Source organism: Meriones unguiculatus, chromosome 17 (genome assembly GCF_030254825.1).
Source record: "Meriones unguiculatus strain TT.TT164.6M chromosome 17, Bangor_MerUng_6.1, whole genome shotgun sequence".
NCBI classification, from domain to species: Eukaryota; Metazoa; Chordata; class Mammalia; order Rodentia; family Muridae; genus Meriones; species Meriones unguiculatus.
In genome coordinates this window covers 58,079,413-58,105,858 of record NC_083364.1, presented here as the reverse complement: position 1 = coordinate 58,105,858, position 26,446 = coordinate 58,079,413, and the positions used below count along the sequence as shown (strand labels likewise).

At 44.4% G+C, this 26,446-nt stretch overlaps 1 protein-coding gene across 3 annotated transcripts; it reads left to right on the top strand.

Moving 5' to 3' along the window:
- The first annotated feature begins 766 nt into the window (after window positions 1-766).
- Nfkbiz (NFKB inhibitor zeta) lies at window positions 767-24,635 on the top strand. 3 transcript variants are annotated; one of them, XM_021664551.2, is made up of 13 exons: window positions 767-1,105; window positions 2,978-3,049; window positions 16,439-16,578; window positions 17,048-17,078; window positions 17,201-17,304; window positions 17,499-18,298; window positions 18,890-18,995; window positions 19,366-19,512; window positions 19,710-19,773; window positions 20,043-20,212; window positions 21,492-21,602; window positions 21,711-21,878; window positions 23,508-24,635. In XM_021664551.2, the coding sequence occupies exons 3-13, from the start codon at window positions 16,450-16,452 to the stop codon at window positions 23,559-23,561; spliced, it is 1,884 nt and encodes a 627-aa protein (XP_021520226.1). In that variant the 5' UTR covers window positions 767-1,105; window positions 2,978-3,049; window positions 16,439-16,449; the 3' UTR covers window positions 23,562-24,635. The 3 variants fall into 3 exon arrangements, with proteins under 3 accessions (XP_021520226.1, XP_021520224.1, XP_021520225.1); XM_021664549.2 differs by lacking the exons at window positions 767-1,105; window positions 2,978-3,049 and adding an exon at window positions 13,904-14,311; XM_021664550.2 differs by lacking the exons at window positions 767-1,105; window positions 2,978-3,049 and adding an exon at window positions 14,335-14,657.
- The last annotated feature ends 1,811 nt before the right edge of the window (window positions 24,636-26,446 follow it).

Genomic DNA, 26,446 nt, shown 5'->3' with positions numbered 1-26,446 from the left:
CTTTTAAAAAAATGCTATCCCCAGAGGCATTGCAGGGATACAGAATTTCCTTAATTATTACTATTTTTAATCAAACGAGAGCTAGTCAGGCCTCTTGAGCTTTAAGGATCTGAACTGATGATGTAGATGAACATTTTTGCTGCCCCAATAGGACAGGGGGGTGTTTCCTATGCAGTCACAAAAACTAGACTGTAACAACGAATGCCTGGAGATGATGAAAGCAAAGAAGAAAAGGACAGACCTGAAACCACTACACTGCTCCAAAAACCCAACAGCGAAACTGGGTGTCAGGAGAAACCCCTTCAGTCTTGTGCAACGGCTGGCTCGCAGTTATGCCGACTTCCCCCATCGCCTGTCCCAGCAGCCATCCGGCTAACGGGCTCTGCTTCACTTAAGTTGAATCTTATGAACACACCGCAGAGACGCCACTTTCTGATTGCCATGCTCACAAAACTCAGCTGCGGGAAGTAATCCTCCATACCATGCCATTTCCACGCCTAAGAGGCCACAGTGAAAAAGTGAAAATCATAGAGGCGACGCTAGTGAGGAGGCCTAATGCCCTAGATTCCCGGGACACTGGGACAGGCCTCCTGAAAACAGCAATGCGGAGCCGCTCAGTGCTCCGCGCGGCTCCAGTCCGGGTCTTGGAGATAGCCCTCGCGGGGAATGTCCGGGACTCGTGTTGGTACCTTTTCGGCCTGGGAATTTCCAGCGTGCGGAAAAAAGTCCACAATTTAGTCCTCACTGGCCCCCTCGCCTCCTCTGGCCCTTCTCGGTGCCCACGCACCCCCGATCGAAGCCGAGGATGAGCATAGGGTGTATTTTAGGAGTGCTGGGCTTCCCCGCCCCCTCTGTACAGTTAGCTGGCAAGAAGAAAGCCGGCACTATAAAGGAGGCTAGAGGACTGGCCAATTTCTGCCACCGAGGTCAGTCGGCGAGTTCTAGAGAGACAGAGGCTGCTTTAACTGCTCCTTATCATGTAACCTCAAAAGGAAACCGATCAGTCTTCTGATGCTCTCACGTACTTGGGGCATTATCGCCGCTTACAGCTGGAAACAGTTGATTTGCCTTTACATGTTTTTGACTTGAATCTTCAGACACAAAGGTATACTTCTATTATTTGATATTTAATACGAAAGGGTGTCTTAAGAGCTAAGTTGCTCTCAAGCGGCTCCTTTCCCATATTCTTTCCTTGGGAGTTCGATGTTTGCTGTTTAAATTACAGCATTTGCTTTGTGGCAAAATATTGTGGGATACTCTTTTTTTGGAGGGGGTGAGGGTGGCATGCAGGATGTTTTAATATTTTGGTAATAGCATGAATCATGTCTGTTTGCCTTAAAGGCCTAGAAAGAAGTAAGATACTGGTGGAAGTGGATATGATGAGTGATGAAGGATGAAGACATTGTAAATCTATGTATGAATTTATCTAAAGCCAGTGATGGAAAATGGCGGTACCCTAAGGTGGAAATTTCTCAGGAAGCTTGATGGGTGGGTTCAAAGGTCTATGCCCTCACTGAGGGTAAACATAAAACTGTGTCTTGCTTTTTTTTTTTGGGAGAGAGAGAGGCAGACAGAGAGAGAGAGAGAGAGAGAGACAGAGAGACAGAGAGAGAGAAAGAAGGTTTCTCTGTGTAGCCCTGGCTGTCCTGAAACTCACTTTGTAGACCAGGCTGGCCTTGAACTCAGAGATCTGCCTGCTTCTGCCTTCTGAGCGCTGGGATTAAAGGCGTGCACCATGCGCCACCACGCCCGGCTATATGAAACTGCGTCTTCATGGAAAAAAAATGTATCTTGAAATATTTTATAGCATACCCTAGATAATTCTCAGAACACCTCTATAAAACTAAAATTTGTGAATGGCCATTTTATGAATGAGAGTAAACCACTGTTTTGATGGCTTGGCAGGTTCATAAATGTCTATTTGAAATGTGTAATAGGTTTCATCCACATGAAAGCATGTTTCTAGATGGGATGGATTAGAGGTTCTCTACATGGGCCTTAGTGAACTGGTTGTATTGGGCAAAGGAGCTGGCTCAAAGAAGATGTGACATTTATTATGTAAATATTAAGCACTTGGCACCATACACACACACACACACACACACACACACACACACACATACATTCTTAATTTGAATCTGGCATCTAAAGAAATACAGTTCTTTCTTTTCTTAGTTAAGTGGCTCTCAAGCTGTGGGTCATGACCCCTTTGGAGGGATTGAATGACCCTTTCACAGGGTTTGCATATCAGCTGTCCTGCACATCAGATATTTACATTATGATTCATAACTGTAGCAAAATTACAGTTATGAAGTATCAACAAAATAATTATATGCCTGGAGGCCACCACAACATGAGGAACTGTAATAAAGGTCACAGCATTAGGAGGATTGAAAACCGCTGTTGGACAATATGGGTTGTTTGGATAACCAAATAGAAAAATTTCCAAGGCCTGTTCATCTCCCTTACTTATCCCCCATACAGAATGGCTTAAGCCACATTTCATATGCACATATTTTTTATTTGGCTTGAGAATAGCATGTGCCTTCTCCTCTTTCTACCACTTCTCTAACATTTTGCAGGTTAAGGACACAGCTGGGCAGGGTACAGGTGACAAGCCCTGAAGAGACAGAAGCCATCTTAGGATGGGTCAGTGCAGAGTGCTCTGTGTACTTGGCTGTGTACTTGGGGGCCTTCCGCCTCATGTTCAGATAGGGTCAGGGTCAGCACAGCCATTATTAGGAGATTGGCCTTTTGGGCTTAGGAAGGAAAAGGGGGCAAACCTGTCCCTTTTATTTTGTCCTGTGTTCTCAGAACACAGAAAGCAACCTTTCTAAAAGCTCCCTTTCTCAAAGTGTGATCTTCAGGAGGGCTTTCTGATTGTTCAGAGACCAACCACAAATCACTCTTGAAGGATATTTCCTCTTGGCTTATGATTGACACTGTTCTGGTGGGCTTCTTGATCTCTTGCCCGCAGCTCACTGAGAAGATTCCGAGGCCCATGCTGAACTTCACAATTTGATTTTGGCCTGATGCAGAAATCCCGAGGGTGAGTGAGGGAGTGTTTCAAAGTGGTATTGTCACTATGGGAAAAGGGGTGTTTTCATTCAGAGTTCTAAGGTTTGCAAAGCCCATTTCTTTACAAGCAGACAATTATGATTTATGAACCAAAAGTTTTTGGTGGCTTGTTTTTCTTTCTTTCTTTAAGTTAGCAAATATATTTGAATTTCTGTTGTTTCTCATGGGAGGAGGCTATGAGCACATCTAAGAGGGGAATCCAGCCCTCTGCTAATGGACAGTTTCAGGATTATGCAATCTTCCACGGGTTCTGAGAGCATCATGTCTGCTCAGGGTGGGTCAAGATGCTCATCTGAACACACGTCTGAGACTTCTGAGCAAAGCACTTTCTGTTCCTTCAGTGTGGAACTGGGAGGTCCAAGTATTTCATGGAGAAAATACTGGACTTGAGACTAGTGTTTCTAAACAGTTCTTTTAGGAGCTGAATCTGCAAAAGCTCAGTTTCTCCTCATTTCAGCATTTGAGGTTTACTGTACTCAGGTATATTTCATGGTCTCAGGAGAACTGGGAGTTGGCTCAGATAGAAATAAGTAGTGTCTAGATTTGCCACCAGGCCAGTTACACAAATGTGCCAATGGGAGAGGCCAGTTTCTCCCCAGGGTCTCTTATACTTCTTGGTCTGAGTCCTGGCTATCATTATTCCCTGTCCATAGTTACTTGATTCAGTTTTGCTTGATAACTGCCATGATAATACATATTTAAAAGAGACAGCAGAGAAGTGCTTTAGACCTCACTGGAGTGCCTGGCCTAAGGATTGCACAAGAGCTGGCCATTTACTTTCTGTGTCCTTTTTGGAAACAATTGCAGATATCAGAGGAAGGGTTATCCTGTTGCCAATTTCCCTTTGCCCCTCTCAAGACTTTTTCTTCCATGTTGGAAAGATAAACATTGGGAGAATATTCCCACTGCCCCTCTGCTGCTGGGTCCACTGCTGCCTCCTCTGAAGAAGGGAGCCTTGGGTAAACCCACCAATCTACTGTACTGTCATTGATGTTTCAGAGTGAGCTGGTAAGCTAACTAAATTATCTGTTTTCACAGGTAGCCTCCAGGAGGCTCTAGAAGACCTTTACATTTTCTCATTTGCTCTCCCTGGTTATTTTGTAGAAATGCTTTACAATCCCTTCCCAGGCTGCATTTCCTACAGGGTCACTGGTATCACCTGAGTGGAGGAATAAATGAGTCTACTGTGAGTTTTGGGGACTGAACTCACTGAAGCAAGTCATTTATCCACTGAGCCATCTTTCTGGCCCTGTGCTGAACTTTCTGAAGCTCTGCCATACCAGTTTTCAAAGTGGCTATCCCACAATCATTGTTCTTTTTTCCTTTAACAATTTATATAACATTGATATACGTATGTATACACACACATACATACATACATACAGACAGGCAGCCATATATTTTGTGTGTGTATGTGTGTGTGTGTGTGTCTGTCTGTCTATAGGTCTGAAGACACTTTGTGGGCTCTGGGGTTCTTCTACTATATGGGTTCTGGGGCTCAAACTGAGGTCATAGGTTTGGTGGCCAGTGCCTTTGCCCACAGAGCTGTCTTGCTAGCCTTGCCTATTTTTTCTCAACTCATTTTGCAGTGTTTGGCTGAGTAGAGTGAATAATTATGTGCACCATGAGTGTAAGTCAAAGTTTGATAATCAAGAGTATAGAATCTATCTGCCCAGTGATTCTGTATTCAGCACCACAATGATTGAAACAAAAATCTTCCCTAAAGTCTATCTGCACTTTAGAAACAAGTGTATGGCTGAAAATTGTGCCAATGAAAATCGTTGGGGCAATGTGCTGGATTTCATATATACCGGGTCCTTTAAAACATTTAGAATACTTGCTTTGGAACACCAAATTTAAAAGAAATCCTGAAAAATTTCCCAGAGATTTGAAAGGGCCAGAGCTAGAAGGCGACTCACAGGTACCTCGGCTAGGCCTGTGCCTGAAGATGACCTGAGAGGACCTAGAGGGTGGGAGTTGGGTGGCTCTGACTTCACCCTGCTCCTTTTCTGTGCCCCCATTCACTTACCTCCACATTCATAACACACAGTTGCTCTGTGTGCTAGGAATTAACAAATGCTCTGTAAGAAGCAGTGAAAATGATTTGTTTCCTGGTTGGAATAGCTGTCTGTGGACAGCTATCAGGAAGGCTCTAAGAGCTCTCTGTGTCTTACCTCTGCTAAGAGCAAAGAAGGTGGGTTCGAGCTGAGATGGAAGACAAGGGTTAGAGGAAGCCAAAAGTACAGTTTTCTGGGCCAGGCTGTTGAACTGACCCTTGAAATCGCTAGTGTCATGTCAGATGAACTTGATTCAAGATGGCAGAAGTGGGTGGAGCAGGGCCTTCCAAGCTTGTCATTCCTGTGCTACAGTTCTCTAGCTCAGCTTAAACAACCAAAGAAAACTATTTTGTTTGTTTACTTGTGGTGTTGAACAGCATCCAGCATTCAGATAAGAGAGATTCTTACAGGCAACACTAATTAAATATCTAGGGCACAGTGACTGATGGCAGCCGGCTTGTAACTCAGGAGGCACAATGTGGTGGCAACATTCAGAGGCCAAGTGTTCCATATACTTCATTTGTTTGTCTAAGCTCCAAAGCTTATGGTAGTCAAAAACTTAGAGAGATATGAGGTACAGAAATAATTTAGGGAGACACTGCTCCACACAAATAAGTGATTAAACAGACAAAAATAACTGAAAAGTTTAGAAGACATTTCTCCTGCTCAACTGCTGGACCCAATGACAGAGCCCAGATCAAACCATCAAAGTCCAGATCAAACCAATCCATAAGCCTGATTTTACATCCTTTATGGTGGGACCCTGTCAAATCTACCTGTCCAGCTGTCAACTCAGCCTCTCTTTAGAAATGTAAGTAGCCTTTTGTAAAGGTTCATGCCGCATGAGCTGATTGTGGGATGCCTTATTTTTTTTTTTAAATTTAATCACTTTACAGACTGATCCCAGCCTCTCCCTCTTCTCCCAGTCCCATCCTCACGCCCCTCCCCTTCCTTCTCCCTTCTCTGTCTCTTCAGAGAAGGGGAGGCTCCCCAGGGGTACTAACCCACCCTGGCACCGTGAGATGCCTTCTTGAAGTTGGTGGGGCAGTGACTGCTCTGATGGGCTGCAGGGAAGAGGTGAGATGCAGGCCAGTGGCAGGACAGGAAATGCAGACTCCCTCTGTTCTCCACCTGGCTTCCTTATTTCTGCCCATGATGTACCCTACACTGTCAGCCCTGCTGCGGCCTGACTCTGTCCTTGCTCTGTTTTCTAGTCCATTGTCAGCCCTATGGATTACACTTCTGAATCATTCCCCCAAAGCACTCCCTTTCCACCCTGCAGGTACCACTGCAGTTCACGACCTTGACTGTTGCCGAGTGTTCCACTTACCTACATGAGCACAGCTGCCACCTCCAATGTTTTCACTCTGCTCAGAAACTCTGAGGAGCTCCCCACGGCTTGTCACACCAGCTTTCCACTGTTCTCAGGCAGCTGAAGTCCAAACCTGACTTCAAGATTGTCAACTTTCCTTCTTCTAGTTAGGCTGGTGATCCAAAGATGTCAGAATATTTAGCTTAGCTATCAAGTATTCAACACAGATCTGAAAAAAAAAAAAAAGATAACTACCATCATTGGTGCCTCATTTAACTAATACACTGACCAAAAATAGTTAAATACCCATTTTAAGGATGAGAAAAACAGCCCTAGAGGAGACAATTAAGTGGTTATTAAGTGATATTAGATGGGATTTGGAGCAAAGTTTGATTTACTTGAAAATCCTATGATTTCAAACAGAAGTCGAAAAAATATTACAGGCAAGAGATTTAGGTTGGATAAAACTCGTAGCAAGAGTCAATGTACTATTTCCCAATGTGGTTCATGAGGATATAAATATACTGGAATGGAGTGTTAGCTTTCCTGACTTAGCTGCTTAAAAACAATCAATCAATCACTCACTCAAACAGAAAGTTAGGGTTCCAGAGAGCTCAGCTGGTAAAATGCTTGGTGCAGAAGCATGCAGATTTGAGTTTGATCCCCAGAATCCATGTTAAAAAAAGAAAAAAAAAAAAAAAGCTTGGCATAGTGGTCATGAGCAGGCTTGCTGGTCAGCCAGCCTAGCCCACTCTGTGAGCTCTAGGCCAAAGACAGATCATATCCCAAGAAACAACAAAAACAAAAAGCCTAGGTATATGGTGCATAAGGAATGACACCCAAGACTGATCCTCTGGCCTCCACTCATACCTGCATACATAGGTGCACTCATACACACACACACATACACACCCACCCAAAAAAAACGAAAAACAGCAACAACAACAGAAAACCTTTTGACCTCATTTCAACTTATCTCTTTAAAGGGCTATCTCCAAATATAGTCTCATTTTGAAGTCCCAGGGCTTCGGGTATCAACAAAGGAATTCTCTGGTAATAGGGGTGCAATTCAGACTGTAACTGAGTTGATAGCTGGACCGGTAGGTTTGATAAGGCCACACCTTAGAGGATGCGGAATCAGGCCTAGGGTTTAGTTTGATCTGGACTCTGTCATGGGTCCAATCATTGAGCAGGAGAAATGTCCCCCAGAACATGTCCTCCATCACTTCTCCTTCTATACTGAGGGCTCAGTAGGGGTCACTCACTTAATGTGGAGAGCAGCATTTCAGCTAGACTGTAGTTGTCAGAGATCCCTCAGGATCGGCCTGTGTTTTCCCAAGGCCAGAAATGGCTAGAATTGGGTTTGCAGGCTTTAGAGTCCTACCATAGAAACTCTAAGCCCCTCTTCTTAAATCAGAAGGTGGGATTTTATTTTATTTTTTATATATTTTTTTCATAGTGGGCTAATTTGAGGTTTTGAGGTCCAAGAGAGATGATGGAAAACATTGTATAGGTACTTAAATAGGCACTTAAAAATCAATGATTAATATAATGTAAAGACCATTCTTAGGGAGCAGCTTGCACAAAGGATTGGGTTTAGCCAAGAGCCTGTGGTCCCCAGTTTCTGACTAAAGGTATACTGAAAGTGTAAACAAAAGCAGTCTTGGGGGAGGGGAAGTGATTGTTCAGGTGATTGCTGTGAATGCTATTAAATTCACATATTTCTCAATAACAGAAAGTTCAGAGTTTGTTGTTCAGAGCTGTTGTTGGCAAGCTCTCTCTAGCTGCCACTTTAGTTTTTGGCCATTGACTGTATTGACTTCATGCCAGTCTTTGCCTATTCTTCCAGTCATTTGTTACACTAGAGATAATGTGAATGACCTAACATAGTATTTATTGTATGGTGGACGTTCAGTAGTGATAGCTACCATCAACATCATCACTATGTCAAAGTATAGATTATATTTCGTGGCTATCATTTTTAATTATTTAATTGGTGATGCCTATTTTGTACATGGCCCAGGCTGGTTTCTTTTTCAGGTCTTAAATATTCCTATAACTGGTGTTTTTAATCTGGTACATACTACTTCCTTATTTGTAGAAATTCAGAGTAAGTCTCTATAAAAAGCAATGGCAACAAGAAATCCCTCTCCCTAACCAAAACCTTCAAGTTTTAGACTCTGAACTAAGGGGTGTACATTAAAGAATATCCTTAGAAAAAGTTCCAGAATTAAAATTTGGGCATATAAGTGTTCACGTCTTTATGTAAGGAATGACTGACAGACGTGTACCACCTGTATTTAAGAGGAAGTGAGGTTAAAGCACATGCCTCTAAACCCAGCCCTTGAGAGGCGGAGACACTAGGAGCTCGGCAAGGTTCAGCTTATCTCGGTGAGTCCCAGGGCAGCTTCGGTTACCGTGTTGGACCGTGTACATGGCCCCAACTCCACAAAAGGAGACTTTGAATGTGAAATTTGGTTTTTAATATCTATTATTATTTATTTAATGTTTATTTTAATATTTATTTTGCCTGTATGTATGTATGTATGTATGTATCTATGTATGTATGTGGGTGTATCTATGTATGTATGCACCCCCAAGTGTGCCGGGTGCTCTTGGAGCACGTCAGGCCCCTTGGAATTGTGAGTTACAGGTGGTTGTGAGCTGACATGTGGGTTCTGGGAACTGAATCTTGATCCTTTGTAAGAACAGCAAGTACTTTTAACCCATGAGTCTTCTTTTGAGCCCTCAACGGTGAGGGTTTTGAAAAATACAAATCAATACTTACGTCGGTCCAATCAATATTTTTTTTTTTCCTTTTTGAGACCTTACCATGCATCTGAGGCCAGCAGGGATTTCTCTATGTAGCCCAGGCTGCTCTTGAATCCCAGGTCTTCCTGCGTCTGCCCGCTAGGCACTGGTATTACAAGTCTGCAACACCATGCTTGCCGCAGTTTTTGTGTGAATGTTTTGCGGGTCTGAACCCAAGGCCTTCCTCGTGTTGGGCAAGTGCTCTACCACTGAGCCACATCCCTAGACCCCAACTAACTTTTGATTCATTAAATCTATTGGTCTGATTGTCCTTTAATTGCTCTTTACCCATAGGTGATTTTTTTAATATCTTGCATTGTTCATCTGGAACATATAGTTAATTGAGTGATACAGATTTTTCTAATGCTTCATCATGGGTATAATGATATATAGGTTTCATTATATAATTTAAAACTATATTTGTGAACATCACCACTGGCTTCATCACAGAAGTCTTTAAAGTATCGGAGGCTTTACAGCTCAGGAGATCTGAAAGAGATTGCCTCAACTTCTAATTTTTCATTAAAAACCTTTGAATTTTATCATTAACAAATACTGAAAGTTCTTCTTGATACAGCAGACTTACTTTGTAATTAAAAAGAAATCCGAATATCCATCTTGTCATTCACATGAAATTTTGTGACAAACACTGGCTCAGCTCATAGCCTAGAGTTTGATTAGAATGAATGGCAAGCCACACTGTTCACCCTGATGAACAGATACCTTTCTTCTTTTAAATTATTATTTTATTTTATTTATTCACTTTACATCCGATCGTAGTCCCTCCTTCCTCTCCTCTTGGTTCTAGCCTTCCTTCCTCTTCCCCATACTCCCCCTCCCCTACTCCTCAGAAAAGGGATCCCTCCAACCCACTCCAGCACATCAAGTCACATTAGTACTGAGTGCCAGGCAAAGCAACCCTGTCAGGGGTTGTAATCAAAAATCAGGCAACAGGGCCCAAGTCATAGATAACCCCTGATCCCCTTATTAGGGAACCCACAGAGGACTAAGCTGACCATTGGCAACATATGTATATGGGGTCTAGGTCCAGGCCATGCATGGTTCTTGGTTGGTGCTTCAGTCTCCACAAGCCCCCTGGGTCCAGGTTATTTGACTCTGTTGGTCTTCTTGTGGGGTTTTTGTCCTCTCCAGATCCTTCTATCCTTTCCCCCAACTCTTTCAAAAGGCTCCCCATGCTCCTCCTAATGTTTTGATGTGAGTCTCAGCATCTGTTTTGATCTGCTGCTGGGTGGAACCTCTCAGAGGACAGCTATGCTAGCAAATACTCATATATATATATATATATATATATATATATATATAATTTATTTAATTTAATTCTCTGTGCCTTGGCATGAAGGTGTCAGAATACACGGGACTGGAGTTATACACAGTTGTGACCTGCCATGTGGTTGCTGGGAATTGAACCTGGGTCCTTTGGAAGTGCAGCTAATGCTCTTTACCACTGAGCCATCTCTCCAGCCTGGCAAATACTCTTCTTAAAGGCAATTATTGTACCTCAAAGTACAGTGCAAGAATGTAAGCCTTATTCACCACACAGAAGATTAAAGTGATACATACTTCAGGGATCAGTATAAATACAATTTAGGATCACTATGATTTTATCTAAGACTTTCTTAAGTGAGACAGGTTTTTTTTTTTGGTAGCATTTAGTGTTGAGATTCAGAAAGGAGACTGTACATTTCAGGTGTCTCGCACCCCTTGTGCTTGTAGTCAGACGTTCATGTAATACGCTGATATGTGATGTGGGCTGGTATTGGGTGGGTGCAAACAAAGAGCAGGCATAGTCTGCAGAACTGTCCTCTTTCAGGCAGCAGCGGAATTCTTCACACAAGAGCTGTTTGTCATTTGCTGAGCTGCCATGTCAAATGAAAGTGGCTCTGCTGTGATCTTTCCCCCCCTCTCTGTCAGCAAAATCAATAATGGGGAATTGCCAACTTCTTGCCTGTCCTCTTCTGTCAATATAGTACAATAGCCCATTTTCTTAGATACCGGTGTTTCCATCTCAAATATGAATATGGTATTAAGTTCATTACCTTTGCATTTAAAAAAAATTCTGTTCCATTTTAGAACTCTGAATTATTGGTCTGACAGTGGTGTTACAACATAACCAGTACCATAAAACTGTTCAAAATGTTCTGTTGTATAAAACACAAGATAGTAAATTATTAACATCTATGAAGCCAAGCAAAAGGGTTTTTTTTTTTTCAGGTCACTTTGGAACAAATTTCTCCTTTCCATGAGTTGCAGAGCTCTCTGCTATATTATTTCCATCTTTTCCAGTGTCCTTAGATGCACACAGTACATCTGAGCCTCGAGATGGGTCTTCTAATCTCCATCTTTAAAGCAGCATCAGACCCATGTTAGACAGTTATGACAGGAGACAAAGAGGTCTAAAAGGAAGGTAGAGAGAGGCTGATGGAATCAGAAAGGAGTACGGTCTAGGAGGTTATATAGCCAGTGGGGACAGGAGGCAGATAGTGGGGGAGAAATGAATTAGAACAGATTATGACAGATATGTATAAAAATGCCACAAAGAAACCCATTGCTTTTGTATGTGAACTTAAAAATTAATCACAAGTTGGCAAGACCATTCACAAGCCTTCAGCTGGGCCTGTTGTTGTAACAATGGGGAGGAAGAAACACAAGGTGTTTTCTAGCTGGTCCAGAGTGAGCTGGGCAGCCTGAGGAAAGGGGCTGGTTGTACCAGTCACCTATCACTTTCCACACCAGCCACAGGAGTCTCTCTTGTAGGTTACACCAGGGGACATGCCCTCAATCTGGCCTTGGTGGAAAGAGTTCCAGGGAAAGGCCGGTGCGAGCCATGTGAGACAGTCCTGGCGCAGGCTGCACCTTTAGAAGCCAGGGTTGTGTTTCAGCACCAAACCGCCTGTGGCTGCCGTGCAGCTCTGTGGAGTGTCACAGGTTGTTTGACAGCTCTTTTCTCTGGGCTGCCTGAGCACAGGGCAAGAGCCTAAGAGCTAGCAATTAGGGAATCAAATCCCCTCATTTCCCCATCTTTGTTTATTTCCAGGAAACAAACAGGAGTGTGAACCGTAAGAAGTCACTGATATCAGTTTTAGCTTTAATAATGCTCGGTGCCTGCTTAGTGCTATAGCGTGGCGGGCTGCCCTTCTGTCCAGCACAGTCAGCAGAGCCAGCTTTGTGGATTCTGCCTTAGCAGTGCAATTCACTTAATTACTCATTATCTATCTACTTTTAGCTTCCCCCTTGCCACAGTTCCTTCTAGGTCAGGTCATCTCTCTGGGGCCATGGCAATCGACTCTGACTGGCCACTAGGACACCCTCAGTCTTATCTCCTCTAAAAAAACTGCTTCCAGATTCATTTTGCCTGTTTCAAATTCCTTCATGTTTCTTCAGTGAGCATCGAAGTTCCAGTATCTTCGCTGGCCCCTGCAGGTGTTCCACTTAACGTTACCTTTTACATTTAAGGCTATCTTCCCTTCAGCAGTCCTAAAAGGCAGTGTAGATTGTTCCCTGACTCCTGGCCTTAATTCTTTGCTGATGATTTTCCCAAAATCCTTTAGGGCCATCCTGTAGGGGTCATCTCAAAGCCTCATTCTTTGCAGACTTTCCCCGTGACCTCCTCTCTCCACAAGAAACATCCTCTCTTTTTAGACTGTCCATTGAACTTTGTATCTCTCATGATGTTTAACCAGTCAGTTTCTTTTAATATGTGTGTACGAACCTCATTCCTATGGACTAAAGACTTAATCATTCATCCATTTTCACTCCTGAAAACAAACTTTCCTTGTCATTTCCCTAGTTGGATTTGTGTCAACAGCTGTATAAACATTTAAAAAATTATTCAAGAGAGAAACATCAAAATCCCTGTTTATCAGACAGAGTAAAGTTGTGCAGAATAAAACATTACATAGTATATAAAAAGTAATGTAAAACATACAAAAATATACGTGCATGTATTGCATTAATCATTTTGCTAGGAAGACCATTTTAGTATTGAAGGATACGAAAGGATGGACATTTGCTTTTTATTCGAATACTGCACCAAAAAAAAAAAAAAAAAAAAAAAAAAAAAAGTTCAGTTATGGTCCAGATAGGAAGTTAGAAAAACTTCCAGCGCTCTGAAACTGAGACCTGGCCTGAAAGACCTGGCCTGGAAGCAAACGCTCCCAGGTTTGGGGGCGGGTAAGTGCTGGGAGGCACGGGAGGAGACTGAACTCTGCACGCACAGCTTGGGCTTTCCACTCCCAGAACCGGGCGGACCCGTTCCCGCGGGGGCCCGGGACTCCCCGCAGCTCCCTAACCCTCCGAGGAGGGGGGTAGGTTCGCAGCCCGTGCAGAGGCGTTCTGTTGCGGGTCCAGACTCACGGGGTGCGGTGAGCCGAGCGCAGTCCGGCCGGGGAGGCTCAGAGCAGGCACGGGGGCAGGGCCGGGGCGCGGGTGCCGGCCGGGGTTTCCAGGTGAGCCGCCGGAAAACAACCGGTCCGCCCGGGCGGGGCGGGGCGAGGGCGGAGGGCGCATTGCCTCATCCCGGGCATTTTACTGGAAACTAGACGCATCCGGAGGCGGGGCGCAAGCAGCCCAGGCGCGGCCAATGGCCGGGCGGGCGGGGCGCGGGGGCTGGGGGCGGCGAGGGGCCGGGCGGCCCACGAGCGCTCCTTAAATAGCCCGGCCGCCTCCGGGCGCGCACGTACGAGTCGCCCTGCCGCAGCTCGCTGGTGGCGCAGGTGTCTGGGGACCCCGAGCGCCTAGCCTGGGAGCATGATCGTGGACAAGCTGCTGGACGACAGCTGCGGCGGAGAGGGGCTGCTGGACGCGGCCGGCGACTGCGGCCTCATGACCAGCCCGCTCAACCTGGCATACTTCTACGGCGCCTCGCCGCCCTCGGCCCCCGGAGCCTGCGACACGGGCTACCTGTCCGCCGTGCCCTCCGCGCCCGGCTCGCCCGGCTCCGACTCCTCCGACTTCTCCTCCACTTCCTCCGTGTCCTCCTGCGGGGCCGTGGAGTCCCGCCCGAGAGGTGGCGCGCGCGCCGAACGCCCGCAAGGTACCCACCCGTTGGGGACTCCGCGGTCCTCTCCTCGGGGTTCACACGCCTGGGAGGATGGGGCAGGACTCCCCAGCTAGGGGTCGCCTAGTCGAGACGTGAAGCGGCCCCTGCAGCCGCGGATCACACACAGTGTGGTCCTGAGTGGCTGCTGGACGCCCTTGACTGTGTGCCGAGTCCCGAGCCTTTCGGCTGGAGCTCCGAGCACTCTGCTGGCTAGAGCGCCTGGCTTCCGGAGGGAAGAACTTTTTGAGAGTCTAGGATTCTCTTTTTTTCCCCCATCTCATAATTCTTACCCTTTTCACTTCCCCCGTGCCCCGAACTCGACAATCTGAGAAATATGACGGTGAGGTTTTGGGTCTGATGAAGTTTTCTTCTTGTAACTCTCTTAGTGAGAAGCAGTAGCAGAGAATATAAAGCTTTGGGAACTGGATTTAAAGCCGCCACCTATTCCTGATATATCTGTAGGAATGAATAAAATAAAAAGAAACCAATTTATCAGGCTGTAGAGGACAGCTAGGGTCGGAGAAGTGATTCCGCTTCTGCGCTTAGTTTATGGTGTTGGCGTCTCAGAGGCCTGCTAGGAATTCTGCCGTCTTGTTTTTCTGTGTGCTTTAGAGTGGGAAAGTTCCATCTATTGAGGCCCTTTCTTTAGCTGCGAACTGCGTGGTTTCCTTTCTTGGTGAACCGAGTTGCATAATTCTGGGGGGAAACAGGATGCCGCCGTGGGTAGATTTTAACACCGCCTAGACCGTCTCAGCTGTTGGAACCTCTCGTCGCAATTCTTTTAAAGAATGACTCTTTACGCTGATATTGCTGGCCACTCAAGCTTTGGGTGTCATTTATTTTTAAACAGTTATTTTTAAATTTAAAACGATGTGCCTTAAACCACAGGGTCGTGTATGGTCCAGCTAAAAAGTTAGGTGTGTATGCATTGACAGCCCTTTCTGAGGTCGTTAGGCCGAAATGGCTGACATCTGGCTGAACCGATTTTTGCTGGTTCTTGGTTTACCACTCACGCCATGGGGGATTCCTAAAGCTGCCCCCCCACCCCCCCCCCGCACCCCCGTCTTCCCTGGGCATGGAAAATTTAACTCCTGACAGTCCAGAGGAGTGCTGTTTATTCCATTCTAGTCATTCGGGTGTTTGTTGCAATCCTTGAATTTAAATGGAAAGACTATCTGGTCACTTCATTGCCTCATCACTGAGTGTCTCATATACTGTGGTATGGATGGCCAAATTGTGCTTTGTTCTCCTTTTTAATTTTTCCTATTTTGGACAGTGGACCAGTTATTCGTTTCCTGATCCCCTCAATGTTGTCTTTAATTCATGTGCAAGAGCTTGTTAGATAGTTGTGGCCAGGAGTGGAATTCTGTACCTCATAGTAAACTTTAAACTGCCATCTGAAGTTTTAAGGTGAACACGCCTGTTTCCTTTTTACTTAGAATGCCCATGTACGTAATTCTAAGAGCAGTGAGTGAGGGGGAAATCCTGTGTGTGATGTGGAAATGTGCTAAGTGAATTTAAGCAGCTTTCTTGGCACAAATGAATTAAGGAAATACTAAGAAATCTTAAGTCCCTGTTGCTGGCTTGTCAGCTTTGGTACCTTGAGATCTTTAGAGGAAGTTTGGTTCCCTATTAGGTGAATGATAATAAAGGTAGTTTATGATTTCTATATGGACATAAAAGACTCTGTTTTAAAAACTACAAATGCCTCATTTATACTCTGCTCCTCCAAGGATTTCTCAAAGTCAAGAATAAGTCTACAATCTTGGCAAAGCCTCTGATCCTATTTCATGAGTAAATAGTACTGAGAGACAGAGAGGCTTTATTTGGGTGTATCTCTTGGCCCCAAGGATCTGCTTTAATTCCTTAATTGCTAGCCCTTTAATTCCTTAGGGTGCCTGGTAGGAAGACCTATCGGGCAACATAGACCCTTGAGAAGGACTGGATACTGATGATGAGAACCCATTGACCGAAGGATGTTGGAAAAGCTTTGGCCATTGGAAAGGCTTTGCAGTCTGCTGCTTGAGGATTTTATCCATCAGGCTGCAGTCTTTGGGGGCTGTGATGATTCATGACTGTGAAGAGTTGTAATTGAGATGGGTTCCTTTTTCTTCTGAACAGTTGAGCCCCATATGGGGGTTGGCAGGCAGCAGAGAGGACCATTTCAAGGTGTTCGAGTGAAGAACTCGGTGAAGGAACTCCTCCTGCATATCCGAAGTAACAAACAGAGGACTTCTGGCCAGTCAGTGGATGAGTTTAAGGTGGTGGCCTCTGCTCTTTGTTTTGATCGGGTGGGAGGCGAGTCGTTCAAGGTTATTTTATTTTAGCTAGCCAAATCCAGTAACTCCTTTGCAGTGACTGAGATCATAGGACAGACTGTGGTCTGTGTTTTATTTGCTGCTTTCCTTGCACTTGGCTCAGTGCCGGGTGTGTAAGGGAAATTTAAATGGGAAAACAAATGAAAACAGTTTAGGGACAAGGAGATTCATAGGATTCAGTCAAAGTGGAACATTTTGATTACAGAGGAAAGAATCAGATGCAAAGAATATTATTTATTTCACCGTGACCAGGATTGAATAGGCTGGAGGTAAAAAAATGGCGACAGAGAGAGACAGACAGAGAGAGAGAGAGAGAGACAGAGAGAGAGACAGAGAGAGGGGACAGAGGTAAATCTTTACTGAGTGAGAAGCCATTTTGTGTGTACTCAGTTGTGATCTTTTTCCCTTATAGACACAGAGCACGAACACTGAGCAACACACGGGTAAGAGCTACTTCTGTTCATAATTTCATTGGTCTTTTTAGAGTGAAATGACTTAGTGTGGCTCTAGGTGGAGTTTGAAAGTTGGAATGATCACAGATTGCATATTCTTTCCTTGGGAACAGAATTGAAGAGTGCAGTGTCTGCAGCGGGGAAAAGAAAGGGGGCCGATACTCCCTCTGATGGACCAGTTTGCAAAAGGCCAGCTCTGTTGCCTACTCATTTTGTGGTAAGCATCTCACTATTTTCCTTTGAACACTCTGTGGAACCATTTCTGGGATAGTGTTACTATCAAAACAAAACATTTTTTTTGGTGCTTGGTATTGAAGCCTAGCCATGTAACCTACTGCTGAGTCTACCCTGTAGCTCATGGAGTTCTTTTCTACAAAGTGATTGTGAAAGTTATCTTTTCCTTCTTTCCAGACATCATCCCAAACACCTGCAGCTGGGGAGAGCATGGAAGATGTTTGTCACAATGAATCCAAGCTGGAGAGTCGTGCTGCTCTGCTTCAGAACATTATAAACATTAAGAACGAGTACAGCCCAGTTTCACTAAACACTGTCCAGGTTAGCTGGATGAGCCCCGTGGTACCACAGAACTCTCCAAGAGACCAATGCCAGGACTTCCATGGAGGGCAGGTCTTCTCTCCGCCTCAGAAATACCAGCCATTCCAAGTCAGTGGCTCTGCACAAATGATGGACCAGGCTTCTATGTACCAGTATACACCGCAAGCCCAGAACATGCAGCAGCCACTCCCGCCACCGCCGCCGCCGCAGCAGCAGCACTATCCACGCAACCCAACTCTGCAGTTCAGTCCTTACTCCCAAACGGCCCAGTCTCCGAAGTATGACTCGAACCTCTTTGATAATCAAGATCCACAGTTCTGCGCCGGCCAAAGTTTCGTGTCTCTTCTGAGTGGCCAAGGAGAACCTGAGAATGTTGCTGTCCCTGTTCAGGCTGCCCCCAGCGTCCCACCGCAAAATGAGGCTCACCTGCAGAACTTCAGCCTGATGCCGAGTAGTGCCTGTGAGGCAGTCGGGGTGCACGATGCTGGCTCCCCCTCCTTAGGTGCTTCCCCATCACTCCAGAACATCCTGGGAAGCCCAATGAACACCACACAGCTAGGGAAGTCGTTTTTTCAATGGCAGGTAGAGCAGGAAGAGAGCAAATTGGCAAATATTTCCCAAGACCAGTTTCTCTCCAGGGATGCAGATGGTGACACGTGAGTATCCTTTTATCTCATGCACTTTCCTCCTTAAACCTTTGTGTTTGGCACCATGATAATTCATATTTCAAGAAAGGATGTTCCTTTTATCTTCTTGAAAGAAAACCTTTTTCTCCTAAATTAAAAATATGTGCTTTCTGTGAATAACCTGTTTTGAAGACTAATGCAGATTAGAGCAGAAACAATTAGATCGTGACTAGCCATCTATTAGGAGTTGGTCTGTAGGCTGGATCCTCCTCTGTCCTGATGTCTTTATCTCTTTGGGCAAGTTACTTAAAATCTCTATGCCTCTGTTTCTTTACACATACAATAGTAATGTTTCTGTCCTAGAATTTTTATTAGCATTAAAAATAATGTCTTCAGTGCTCAGCATGGTGTTCAGTACTCCTCCTCCTCCTCATCTGTATTCTGCTGCAGTTCAGAGAGAGTACCAACATGTTAGAAAAGCCAGATTCTCCTCCTCTGTGGTGTCCCATCTGAGTGTATCAATACATCAGAAAGAGGGTGGTGGGCGTTTTTGTTTTCTCTGGGCAGCTTAATGACATCAGAAGAAGCAATCCCTCTCTCTTTTCCTTGCCTCTTCGCCAGGTTTCTCCACATTGCCGTTGCCCAGGGGAGGCGAGCACTTTCCTACGTCCTTGCAAGAAAGATGAACGCCCTCCACATGCTGGACATCAAGGAGCACAATGGGCAGGTGAGGGTGGTGGCGTGGCTAAGATGGGCCGGTGCTGAAGTGAGTGGTGGCCAGTCTCCCGTGGAGACTGCTTAAGAGCCCCAGCTCAAGGGACTTCAGTTAATATTAACTTCGAGATGTTGACTTTTTGCCACCGTTAACCTTGAAGTTATTAATGTTAACTTTGCAGTTGTTTGAACAAAGATTTCGTGTTATGAAGCCGCACCCTGAGCTTATTTTAGTTTCCTCGTCTCTCTGTATTTGGTTGCTTATTAATAGGATCTGTTTTCCTTCCACGGATATTCCCTCTCAGCCCTCGTTTACTTTCATGTTCCCCGTTACGGTAGTGTTACAGGTTTAAAATGCATCTTTCTTCTCTGAATGTCCGCAGAGCGCCTTCCAGGTGGCTGTCGCTGCCAATCAGCACCTCATTGTGCAAGATCTGGTGAACCTTGGTGCCCAGGTCAACACCACCGACTGCTGGGGAAGAACCCCTCTGCACGTGTGTGCGGAGAAGGGCCACTCCCAGGTGCTCCAGGTAAGCAGGCTTCCGTCACCACAGCGCCGAGGCCATGGGGCTTGGATGTAAGAGGTTGCGTGTAGGCTGCTTGCTAAAAAAAAAAAAAAAAAAAAAATCTGTGTTCAGTTTGATTTCTTTATTTATTAGCACAGTAGTGGGTGGCAATTTGTGTACCTTACCGTTGGATAACAGGTGTGTATTTTAAACAATCGCAGGCAATCCAGAAGGGAGCGGAGAGGAGCAATCAGTTTGTGGATCTTGAGGCGACCAATTACGATGGTAAGCAGCCGATACTCCATTGGATAAAGAACCATGTGGAAAGTGGGGAGGGGGCCCATGGATTCCAAGACTAAGAAAGAGAGAAGTCAAGTAGAGCTAAATGGTTTACAGGTAAACTTGGCATTGAAACTGCCTAGGTACATACGGATTGCCTTAGGAAGTTTTCTGGAGACCGTTTCTAAGTGAACTGAGGAACCGTCCAAAGGGTAGTTGTGGTGGCTGGAAGCTTTGATGGGGTGTTTGACTTCCGTTGTACCCTTATTCCTCAGGCCTGACTCCCCTCCATTGTGCCGTTGTGGCTCACAACGCTGTGGTACATGAGCTGCAGAGGAACCAACAGCCTCGTTCGCCTGAAGTGCAGGATCTCTTACTGAAGAATAAGAGTCTGGTGGACACCATTAAGTGTCTGATTCAGATGGGAGCAGCAGTGGAGGCGAAGGTAACCTCACCATAGCGGTTAGAGATGGATGGGGAGAAACGTGGGTGTGGCAGAGGCCTGGCTTGTAAGCACAGATTAAAACTACTTCCTCCCCTCCTTTTATTTTTAAATTGCTGGAGTGAGAAGCTTTACATGTGTATTTAAGAAGCTTAGCTTCGAAAAGACCCTTTAATCCTATTTCTTGATTTCTTTTTAATTCGTGAGTCATCCAAGCAAATGAAACTGTTTAGCTGGGAAGTAAATTAGTCTTTGTTTAAAAGTGAAAAGAGGCTGGGCATTGATGCTGCTTGGCTTCCATTTTCATGTGCTAACCATAAAGATGGTGCTTTTTGGAATGATTTTTTTTTTTTGCCTGTGTGTGCGTGTGTGGAATCTGGAACTTTACTTTTTAAATTTTAATTTTTTGAAAATTTTTTTTTTGTTTTTGTTTTTTTTTTGTTAGATTTTTATTTGCTTTGCTCCACATGGATGTGGAGGTCAGAGGTTAGCCCACAGGGGTTGGTTCTCTCCTTGCACTGAGTTTCGGGCACGCAGCTCGGCTACTTAGGATCGGCAGCATACACCTTATCCCCTGAGCTGTCTCACTGGCCCCGTGTTGAATGGGAAAATATTCTTTTTAAATCTGGATATTATCTGTTGATGATCTTCTGTGTCCTTTAACATCTTGTTAAATGAGTTGGGGATGCAGATGCCCACGTGGATACAGGTCCCTGTGGAGCTGGCTATGTTCTCTCATTATAGCAATACACAGTGGCTGCCAAGTCTGGAAACAGGAACACACAATCAGTGGACTTTGATATAACATAAGAAAGTAATGCTTTGCATGTCTACACTTTAATGGCTGCTCTGTATATATGAGTCGGATGTGATGAGAATCAAGTGGGTAAATTAACTGGGAATATAAGAGGAATAGGAGCTTCCATGTAACCTGCTCAGGAAGGCTCTGGGAAGAAGGAAACAGCAGAGGCATCTTTAAAGCTGCTTTAGACATTTGAGAGAAGGCCAGAGCATGGTCTCTAAAGCAGTGGTTCTCAACCTGTGGGTCGAAACCCCCTCACCCTCTCTCAGGGTTCACATATCAGATATGCTGCATCTCAACTATTTTCACTACGATTCATAACAGTAGCAAAACTATAGTTATGAAGTAACAATAATTTTATCTTCACCACGACATGTAGTTGTGAATGAAGGAAGGGTTGCAGCGTTAGGAAGATTGGGAACCCATGCTCTGAAGGCTGGCAACTGGATTCCCACTCCTTGCCTTTCTTGCCTTCTCCAGGACCGTAAAAGTGGCCGCACAGCCCTGCATTTGGCAGCGGAAGAAGCAAATCTGGAGCTCATTCGCCTCTTTTTGGAGTTGCCCAGCTGCCTGTCTTTCGTGAATGCAAAGGTAATTTTAGAGAACCTCGGTGCTGACCTTCCCACCTTCGGGCTTGTGAGCGCCTTTGAGGGAATTTCCCCCTTCCTTATGTGTGCCATTGTGTTGATCTGTTCTCAGGCTTACAATGGAAACACTGCCCTCCATGTTGCTGCCAGCCTGCAGTATCGAGTGACACAGTTGGATGCAGTCCGTCTGTTGATGAGGAAGGGAGCAGACCCGAGCACTCGGAACTTGGAGAATGAGCAGCCCGTACATTTGGTTCCCGATGGCCCGGTGGGAGAACAGGTGAGGGCCGCAGGAGGGAGTGGAGGTTCCTTCAGGCCCTTTGGTCTGAAATCCAGAAGGGGGAGGGGCAAAGGCCCGCTGATGCTCTGCAGGTGAGCTGCTCAGTGTAGACTGTTTGAAGTAGTGCAGGCTCACGCAGTAAAGGCTTACTTAGTGAATATCAGCTTCTATAAATCTGTTTCCTAACTGATCCTCCATAAGAGATGGAAAAGTACCTAGAACATGTTAAAATTGTGCTGTGCTTATTAAGGGTGGTTATATTTTATCCTCAAGGATTACATAGTTCCACATGAGTAACCTTTTTCTCCCTAAGATCTTACTCTTTTTTTATTATTATTATTTTTTTTATCAGTTACATTTTATTAACTCTGTATTCCAGCCGTGTCCCAATCCCTCATTCCCTCCCAGACCCTCCCTCCCTCCCTCCCTCATCTCCACCGTGCCCCTTTCCAAGTCCACTGATAGGGGGGACCTCCTCCCCATTCATCTGATCCTGTTTTATCAGGTATTTTCAGATTTTACTCTTTTAAATTATTTTTACGGACCTCTTTTCCCAGAGAGAATTGGGGCTATTGAAAAGCTGTGGATTGATGATTAATATACTACTAATTATAAATTAATTTATGCAGGTTGGCTTTTTCTTTGATTCCTAGGTGTCATTAGAACTAAAATGTTCTAGTAGCTTGTCTGCAGAGTTCTTTGGATCTTAGACACTTGATAGTTGGTAGCGTTTTTCACATGTATTATGTCATTTAAAAGTTACAAAAACTTTTCAGTGAGGTTTAACTGAGAAAATGAGTTAGTGTGTAGGAAGGGCAGGAACCGTGATGAGCTAGTAAATGGAGGTCTCCAGCCCAGCGTTTGCTGCCCTGCTGTGCTGTAGTTTCACACATCAGTGCTCTGAGGTATTCCAGGAGTGTGAGACTTTTCGGGTGCTGTCATCTTTCCTTCTGTCTTGTGTGTGCCATTATGGAGAGGGGCGTCTCCTTCCTTCATTGCCAGGCTGTGTCCACTGGACAGGCTTCCCTTCAGCAGCTGTAAGCAGCCACCACCATCTTCTCCTCTATGTTATTGCTTCTAATCTGTGGTGGGCTAAGAGGCAGATAACCCAATTTATCCAACCAGAATACAAAGTCCGTCACTCTAGATGACTGTGGGGCTTTCCTGGGCTCCCCAGGAAAGGGGGGTGACACACAATTGCTTTAACATGTGGGTATTCTGGCCACTGTTTTGACTTGGAAGTCATTGAGATGCACTTGAGTGCGTATAATGGGGATTTTGCATTCTTGATGCTGGAGGTTGGCTGGCTTCACGTTACACGAGATAGACTTCTATACCATAGTGACTGCCCTAGTGGTAAAGATTAGCAGGGCGATACAGACCTATTTCAGTTGCTGATTTTCAGTTTTAATGGAGCTGATTTACTGTCTTGCACTCAGCAGTCATTACAGGAAACGTGAAATAAGCTGTGAAAGTTGTAATGCTAAAACTCTTAGGGCTGGTGAGTTGACTCAGCTATGCTTATAGGTTAGGGGTGCTGTAGAAGGTTTATGAGAGGAGTGACACCCTGGAGGGAGGGGTACCACTTTGATTATTAGAGACGAACTTCACAATCCATTTCTCTTCCAGATCCGGCGTATCCTGAAGGGGAAGTCCATTCAGCAGCGAGCACCACCGTACTAGCTCCATGGCTTGGAGCCTGGTCAGCAACACTCACTGTCAGTTAGGCAGTCCTGATGTATCTGTACATAGACCATTTGCCCTGTACTGGCAAATGTAAGTTGTTTCTATGAAACAAACACATTTAGTTCACTATTATATAGTGGGTTATATTAAAAGAAAAGGAGAAAAATATCTAATTTTCTTGGCAGATTTGCATATTTCATGCCCAGGTATCTGGGATCTATACATCTCAATTTATCTGAATGGTAAAATTGCTTTCAACAAGCAGTAGCTTTTGGGTAGAAAGAGACTCACGGGAAGAGGCTTGATTTGTGGCATAAAGCATTGCTCTTGTAGCTCTTGCCAGTTTCCAATTAGGTGGACTTGAAAACACGGGAAGAAAATTGAAAGCCTTCGAAAGGGGACAAAAAAATGTGGATGTCCTGTTAATGCCTCCCTGGTCTGATACAGGAGCTGGTGGTTAATACTCTCACTCTTTCACTAGGTGAGAGAGTTCTCTGTGGTTAGGATGTGATCTTTGAAGCTGTACATAACTGTTATTTTTACCTTTAAAATGTTGTACATATTTGATTGTTAACATGGACATTTGTAAATCAATAAAAGAGAAAAGAGCTAGTGAATTGTTACCACTTAAAAAAAATTATGCACAACTGAAGCAACTTGTATTGCGTAATTGCCCAACTATAGTTTTTGAAGGTGAAGCAAAAGGAGAAGTGTGTCCCAAAGTTGCTATGTTTGGTTTGTAAATGGGCTGCTCAAGCATTGGAAAGAGGTTATTGCACATTCTTGAAGAGACCCTTTTTTATGAATTACCTCTTAGAATTTGTGATTTACATAAAGTTGTTAAATTTTCTGTTTGTCCTTAATAGAAATTACAAAAATTCATTATTGTTTCCTGTTGTCAAATAGTAATAATATGATGTGGTGTTTATACTATTCATAAAAATGTTTTAGATTTTTAGTAATGTTAATTTTTTGACATTATTTTGCTTACATTTGATATGCCTGGGAAGAATATATTTAGCTTTGATTGTGCGCTGATTCTTTGTAATAAATATGATCCATTTAAAATGATATCTTTTAATTGACTAGTTTTTCTTTTGTAGCTAAGTACTCATGTTCTTTTTGAAAAGATGTCCTTTGGATTGAATTGATCATATTGTTTGATTCAGCATGTCCTATGAAGTTAGATATAGCCACTTGGCATTTCTAAGGTGGAATGAACCTAGTACACTCTCTGACAAAACTCATGCATAGTTTTAAATGAACATTAATAAATTCATGTTGTCTTAGAACATGCATTTTTCCCCTAGTGCGGTATTTGTGTGTGTAGGTTGAAAAGTACTGTTTTTGTTTTTTGTTTTGTTTTTTCTACTCCTGAAGATTGATTTTTAGGGCCTATGCATGGTAGGCAAGCTCTTTATCCACTGAGCTCTATTCCCAGCCTATGGAATGTATTAATGATAAACACTGCATACCTTTAAATTACTTACTTTTCGATTCTTTTTTATTTTTTGAGAACATGTTCCCTGAAGTTACATGCTTTTTAACATCAAAAATGGCTTCATGTGTTCATGAGTGGAAGATCAAGTTCTGAGAATGTGAATTTTAATAGTATATACTGTTGAGTACTCAGTTTCTGTGGTAAATGAGCAGAACAGTGAACACAGGAAACACAGTGTGGGCATTAGTAGGGTCCTCCTAAGAGGGATATCAGCCTCAGAACAGTACCAAGTGGGAGGGCTTCCCTTTCCCACCATTACAATTGTTGCACATGTAATAGTTCTTAGAGTTCTCTTGAGCACCCGAGGAAAGCCATGGATCCTTTTCCTGAAAAATGTACATGGGCATATGTTGTCCAGGACTGCCCTCCGATCCAAACTGCCACCATCTTCATGGGTTCAGCTATGGCCATTGTGATTAAAGATGGTAGCAGCCGAGTTTATTGACTGTTGGCCGTCCCTTACGGAAGGAGGTCCATGTGACTATCAGCTATTCCTTCCAGCCAGTTAGAGTTCTGCCCTAATCGCATGTGGCTGCAGGGTCTGGGGAAGGGGCTCGTGTATTAGGCTGGGGGTGATGAGGGGGAAGGGGTTCCGTCTGTGTAATCATGGGTAATTCATGCTGGGTGTATTTTTTTGGTGTGACTGATTTGGGTTTACCAGTGGTCCTGACAATAACTCCTTACTCAGTACGTACACCTGGTAAACTTGTTGGATTCCCACGGGGAGCTTAGGTGGATGTTGCTTAATCCCTTCTCAGAGTGAAAATTCTCAAGACAGCACATATGCAATCTTGTATGCAGCATCAGAGCTTCATAGCCCCAGAAGACCATGGCTCTCTAGTACAGTTTCTCTTTAAGATAGATACTTTTTTTTCCCTCTCAAGACAGCATTTCTTCATGTAGCCTTGGCTGGCCTGGACTCACTTTGTAGACCAGGCTGGTCTCAAACTCACAGAGGTCTACCTGCCTCTGCTTCCCAGAGTGCTGGGATTACAGACATTTGCCACCATGCATGGCTTAAATAAAATTTTAAGCATAGATTGCAAATGCACTTGGATGGAGAGCCAAGACAGTAGGAACAAAACACCCCACTGAATATACCTACACAGTAAGCCTAAGGGAGCTCAGCTCCCCCCCTTTTTTTTCACAATCAGCTGAACTAGTGTTTAACAAAGGTGTGTGTTGCACATGTAGGGGACATAACATGAGGGAAAGATGTGTACAGATGGGTGTAATGATGCACACCTTTAATTCCAGCACTCAGGAAGTGGAGGCAGTTGGATTTCTGTGAGTTTGAGGCCAGCCTGGTCTATGTGGTTGCAGGATAGTCAGAGCTACATAGTGAGAACCTGTCTTGAATAAAACCAAACCAAATCAACCA

What these genes read in the sequence shown, in the direction of transcription:
- Nfkbiz (XM_021664549.2), top strand. Translation starts at nt 14,026, where the DNA reads ATGATCGTGGACAAGCTGCTGGACGACAGCTGCGGCGGAGAGGGGCTG. An exon ending in AGGGATGCAGATGGTGACAC is followed by an intron (nt 18,299 to 18,889) that starts GTGAGTATCCTT and finishes CCTCTTCGCCAG; the next exon opens with GTTTCTCCACATTGCCGTTG. An exon ending in TCAAGGAGCACAATGGGCAG is followed by an intron (nt 18,996 to 19,365) that starts GTGAGGGTGGTG and finishes GAATGTCCGCAG; the next exon opens with AGCGCCTTCCAGGTGGCTGT.